The 6,000-nt window shown below is 35.6% G+C and overlaps 1 protein-coding gene across 1 annotated transcript in view; it reads right to left on the bottom strand.

Moving 5' to 3' along the window:
* Window positions 1–3,843: 3,843 nt before the first annotated feature.
* mRpL44 (mitochondrial ribosomal protein L44) overlaps window positions 3,844–6,000 on the bottom strand; it is an 86,082-nt gene continuing 83,925 nt past the window's right edge. Inside the window, exon 6 of the mRNA XM_089086830.1 lies at window positions 3,844–4,079. Within this exon, the coding sequence (XP_088942956.1) occupies window positions 3,952–4,079 (128 nt within the window). The 3' untranslated portion in view covers window positions 3,844–3,951. The remainder of the gene's footprint in view (window positions 4,080–6,000) is intronic.

Below are 6,000 nucleotides of genomic sequence, written 5' to 3'. Positions count from 1 at the left end.
TGTGGCCATATAAGGTTTTTATAGAAGGCGTTGTTGTAGAAACTTTAAAAAGGGCTCATTCGATTAGAATTTCAAAGGGCTAGTGCCCTTTTTAATAGTCGAAAGTGATTGGAGGGCAACTAGCCCCCCCCCCACCCATCATTCTCCCGAACACATCCAATCAAAATCTTGAGATAGCCATTTTGTTCAGCATAGTTGATTTCCTGATAGAAAATATGTTTTTGAGGAGGATACTCCCCCACAACCCTTGGGGCAAGGGTTTTAAGTTATGCCATTGGATGTATATAAGGTTTTTATAGAAAGCGTTGTCGTATATATTTCAAAAAAGGCTCATTCGTTTTTAAATTAAAAGGGATAGTGCCCGTTTTCCTAGGCAAAAGGGATTAAAGAGCAACTATCCCCCTCCCCCGCATCCATCATTCTCCCAAATACATTCAATGAAAATTTTGAGATAGTTATTTTGTTCAGGATAGTTGATTTTCAGATAAAAATGTTTTTGAGGAGGACACTCCCCCACAACCCTCAAGGCAAGGGTTTTAAGCTATACCCTGGGGGCATATAAGGTTTTTATAGAAGGTGTTGTCGTAGAAACTTCAAAAAATGCTCATTCGATAGGAAATTCAAAGGGATAGTGCCCTTTTTAATAGTCGAAAGTGATGCAGTGATGCCGGAGGCAGGCGTTATAAGTTATGCCCTGGGGGCATATATGGGTCTTATGGAAGGGATGCTCGTATTAACTTTAAAGAGGTATCATTTGATTGGAAATTGAAAGTTGTAGTTCACTTTATAAGAGTCAAAAGAGATTGGAGGGCACCTAGCCCCCTCCCTCCACGCCTTTTTTCTTCAAACCCATCAGATAAGAACTTTGAGATATCTTTTTTTAAAAATAGTTTAAAGACCATATAACGAAAACTCAGGGGTCAACACAGCCCCCCAGGGCCCGAGGGCAGGTGTTGTAAGTTATGCACTTGGGGAATATATGGTTCTTATTGAAGGGATGCTCGTAAAAAACTCAGAGATGGCTCATTTGATTGGAAATTGAAATTTCTAGTTAAATTTTTTCGAGTCAAAAGATATTGGAGGGCAACTAGCCCCCCACGCCCCTTTTCACCAAATGCATCCAATAAAAAGTTTCAGATATGCATTAAGTTAAAAATTTCTCAAAAGTCAAATAACAAAAACTGATGGGTCGTCACAGCGACCCAGGGCCCGTGGACAAGCGGTGTAATTTATGCCCTTGAGCATATATATTTCGTATGAAAGGGATGCTCTTATAAATTTCGGACAGGGATAAGTTGATTGGATATTGAAATCCAGCCCTTTTAAAGAGTCAAAAGTGATCAGAGGGCAACTAGCCAACCCCACGCCCTTTTCTCCAAAATACATCTGATAAAAAACTTGAGGTAGCTATTTTGTTAAAAGTAGTTCAAAGATCATATAACAAAAATCCTTTACGTATTGTCATTTCGTTAAAAATAGTTCAAAGGTCAGATAAGAAAAACTTCTGTGTCGACACAACCCCTCCAGGGCTGGGGCAGGCATTGTAAGTATTCCTTTGGGGGCATATATGGTTCTTATGGAAGGTATACTCGTATAAACTTCAGTGAGGGTTTATTTGAATGGAAATTAAAAGCTGTAGTTAATTTTCTCAGAGTGAAAAAGATCGGAGGGCAACTAGCCCCTCCCACCGTCCACGATTTCGGGCGTATCGGATGGATAAACCCATCTGATAAAAATTTCAGGTGACCATTTTGTTAAAAATAGTTCAACCATCAGATATTGAAACTCCAGGGCCGACACAACCTCCCAGGGTCGAGGGACAGTCGTTGTAAGTTATACTCTAGAGATTTATATGGTTTTTATAGAAGGGATACTCGTATAAACTTCAGAGAGGGCTCATTTGATTGAAAATAGAAAGTTCCAGTTCCCTTTTAAAGCTTCAAGAGTGACTTAAGCTTAATTTAGTCCCCCACACCCTTTTTCACCAAACTCATCCGATGAAAAATTTGAGGTAACAATTTTGCTAAAAATAGCTCAAATATCAAATAATAAAAACTCCGAGGTTGACACAAACCCATTTTTTTACTTTGATATTGTTTATTTGATATCAGTTTTGATACTTTGATGAATATTTGATTTTTTTTAAAAAGTTTGATTTTGAAATAAGGAATTTTTAAAAACTTAAAAATTTTTTGCAATCAAAAACGAAAAAATATTAATTAAAAAAAACTTCCCGAAAAAATCAGTTTTTCAAAGAAAAGTAAAGGCCATTTTAAACTTAACCTCAGCAAATACAAATACCTTTTAAAATTCAAACTCAAAACGACCAGAAATTACTATTAAAGAATAAATGAAGCCCAAAACGAACAGAAATGAAATAAACAATCATAGCAAAAACATGCAACAAGTAATGATATAAATGAATAAATAGATCTTAAAGCGAGTAATGCTTAGATTGAATATGAAAATCAAGCTTAAGACGAAAAAAATATTTTCCTATTGAAGTACAAATTAAACTTAAAACGAACAGAAATTAAGTAAACAATCAATGCAAACAAACATACAATAGATATTAATGTAAATTAATAAATAGATCTTAAAACGAGTGAAACTTAAATTGAATATGCAGATTAAGCTTGAAACAATCAAAAATCCCCAGAAACAAGAGTTTGGGTATGATCTCCTTCTCTCACTGTAAAAGTCTAAAACCTACTGCGTCATTGGCGCTTTACTGAAAACTATATGAGTCTTGAACAGTCTTGGAAAGTATTAAAAAAATCAAATGGAATATTTCATGCATAATCAAAATAAATTTTGAAAGATCCATCAGTTCAAGGTTTTATTTAGCTGTAATTGTGTTTTTATTTTCAGTGCTGTAAGAACTGGAAAAGAAAGTATTTGTAATATAATCCGTTTTCAGTTAAGCACCAATGACGCAGTAGGCTTTTGGTTTTTATTTACATTTAGGAAAGGAGGCAGTATCCACTGCCTTGTTTATAGCAAAACTATATTCGTCTTTAACAACTTCAAAAAGTGCTAATAAATTAAACTGAATATTTGATGTATAATGATATTAATTGCTGAAAGCTCATCAGTTCAAAATGTTACTATAATTTTAATGTTTATTTTCAGAGATAAGTACAAAAGAAAATACAAAAAACAAAAGAAAGTTTCATTTGTACTTCAATAGGAAAATATTTCTTCGTCTTAAGCTTAATCTTTATTTTCAATCCAAGAATTGCTCCTCTTAGGATCTGCTTACTAAGTTGGATTATTACTTTTTGCATGTTTTTGATATGACTGTTTGTTTGACTTCTTGTTTTTTTGGGTTTCATTTATTCTTTAATAGTAATTTCTGGTCGTTTTGACTTTGAATTTTAAAAGGTATTGTATTGCTGAGCTTAAGTTTAAAATAGCCTTTACTTTTCTTTGAAAAATTGATTTTTTCGGAAAGTTTTTTTTAATTAATCTATAGAAAAAAAAATCATGAGCTAAGAAACAAAATCCTTAACACTAAAGCTACACAGGGGAACGTCAAGTTAGCTACCTTCAAACTTAGTGTCAATTATAATATTTGATGGTATTTTGACCCTTGTTAAGCCACACAATGAGCTAAGAAGGTCAAAATGGTTCATAAAAATTCCAGCCCCCCCCATTCAAAATCACGGTTTCGTGATTTGGAGTCTACCTAACTTCCTTTTTTGCTAAGTCCCCTGTTCTAACCTTAAACCTAATTTTCATGGTAATGAAAGAAAATAAAAATAAAATCAAAGTAAAATGAACCAATATCTCCTTCAAACTTGTGATGCTAAACAAGACGAAAGAGGAAAGCAATTGAAAGAGAAAATTGGTATATTCTCAGAAAATTTCTTCTTTCGGCCAAACACAAAAAAATTAAAAGCAGTTGAAACTTAAGAGATCGTAAACAGTTTTATACAAAACACTAAAAAATTATAAAACTAGACGTTCTGCCTTTTTACCAAAAGGGAGTGGTAACATTTTCTCTTCTAGGCCATACATTTTTCTTAGAGCATCATGTGCAGACATGGTCTCTGCGATTTCAGGGGTTTCTCCAAATCCTAGAAAAAAAAAGTTTAACTAAAGCAATGGTTGAATTCACCATACCAGATTACATTATTCATCAACGTCTCAGAGAAAACTTCGCGAATTTCAAATGCGAAAGATAGCATAGTATGCAAAGCACTTCCTCCCGATATTTGGTCGGACCACGGTATCGCTACTACCCACCAACATCTCACAGTAGCACAAGGCCAACCAAAGACAAACTAGCGAAACAAAGCCGTAACAATTTCTTAGTAATATTTACCTTCAGGTTCGAAGCCACTCCGAGAGGGCGAAGATCCGATGCAACAGACAAGATGGAATCGCAGTTTTTAGAATCTCCAGGGCCTAATCAACCCACTGTACTGGCAGGGGAAATACCCAATCCACGAAAAGAAAATTTAATATTATATAATATATTATATAAATAAGACCTCTTTTGAAATAAAACCACTGGTATCCATTTGTTGGTTCGAATCTACGATTTTTATTTATTTCTTGTTTTTATGGGATAAAATTTACCGGTGGTTACTCTGTAGATTTCTTTTGGAATTTGATTTTCGTACCTCTGTTCGTCCTTTGCCTTTTCTTGCGCCTTTACATCTGTCCACCCCAGTGTCCTTTTCATATCAGCTTTCAGCAACTCACCAACCACTAGCAAGTCTTGTACCCGACACACCAACATTTTACAGTAGCACAAAGCCAACCAAAGACAAAACCGCAGGGCAAAGCCGATCAGTTTCTTGGCTATATTTACCTCCAGGGCCAAAGCCACCTCGTGAGGGTGAAGCCCCAATACGAAAGACAAGATGGAATCACAGTTTTTAGAATCTCCAGGACCGAACCAGCCCACTGTATTATCAGGGGGAGAATACCCAACCCATGAAAGTTATTATTACAATATAAATAAGTCCTCGTTTGAAAGCAAAACCCCAATAATTCCTTTTGTTGGTTCGAATCTAATTTTTTATTTATTTATTTCCTTTTTAAATGGAATAAAAATTACCAGCGGTTAATCTGTAGATCTCTCCTGGGCTTTCTTCTTTGTATCTCTGTCCGACCTTCGTCTTTACCTACACCTTTACATCTGTTCATCCCTGTGTTCTTCTCATATTAGTTTGCAGCAACTCAGCTAGCCCCTTACAAATCTATTAGTTTGCATGTTCTGTAATTGGCAAAATCACGACCCTTGCGCAAATGGCTGTGCTCTAGGTTAAAACCTAATAGTACGTTTGAGCACACCAAGGTTACTTTTCTGACAAGGCCAATTATTTATCCATAGTATTTTACGAGACGTAAATGATGTCGGAGACTAGAAGGGTTGCTACTTGAAACGATCTGATTGGATCTCAGATAAGTTAACCTATCAACCCCAGAAAACGCAGGATAAGCTAGGATAAATGACGTCACGTAAACCAACAATTCGTAAGCTGGTAAGTCGGATAAGGGCTGTTCGAACGAGGTATTTTTTTTGACAAGAAGTGGCTTTGTCTGCCCTAAGGGATTAAACGAGATAATCCAAGAAACTGAAACTGACAGTTTCTGTCACCACATTTCCAAGAAACTGACATCATTGTCCTGTATCAAGCCCCTACAACAGCTTCGGTTTGAGCCTGCCGGAGTGAGCACCATAGCTAAAAGGGATCCAAAGAAATAGAGGATACACATAATCAGACAAACAATTGATACAAGCGACAGTAGGGACAAATGATGATCAGTAAATGATATGTAAAGCATATTTGATATGTTTACATATCAAATGATATGTAAAGCATTCTATATATTAAATACATAACCTAACCTAACATAACCTAGGTACCTCCCCCCCCTAAACCCCAAAAACAACAGTTTAAATATCGTATAAGCAATTCAAACCACGCTATGCATTACATTACTTTATAGCGGTGTCTTGAATTAACCCGTTAAAAACGAGTTTTT

The sequence above is a fragment of the Artemia sp. Qi Xiang Cuo genome, chromosome 3 (genome assembly GCF_049724085.1).
Source record: "Artemia sp. Qi Xiang Cuo chromosome 3, ASM4972408v1, whole genome shotgun sequence".
In the NCBI taxonomy this organism is placed as follows: domain Eukaryota; kingdom Metazoa; phylum Arthropoda; class Branchiopoda; order Anostraca; family Artemiidae; genus Artemia; species Artemia sp. Qi Xiang Cuo.
The sequence above is the reverse complement of the archived record's forward strand: the minus strand, read 5'-3'. Positions and strand labels throughout refer to the sequence as shown.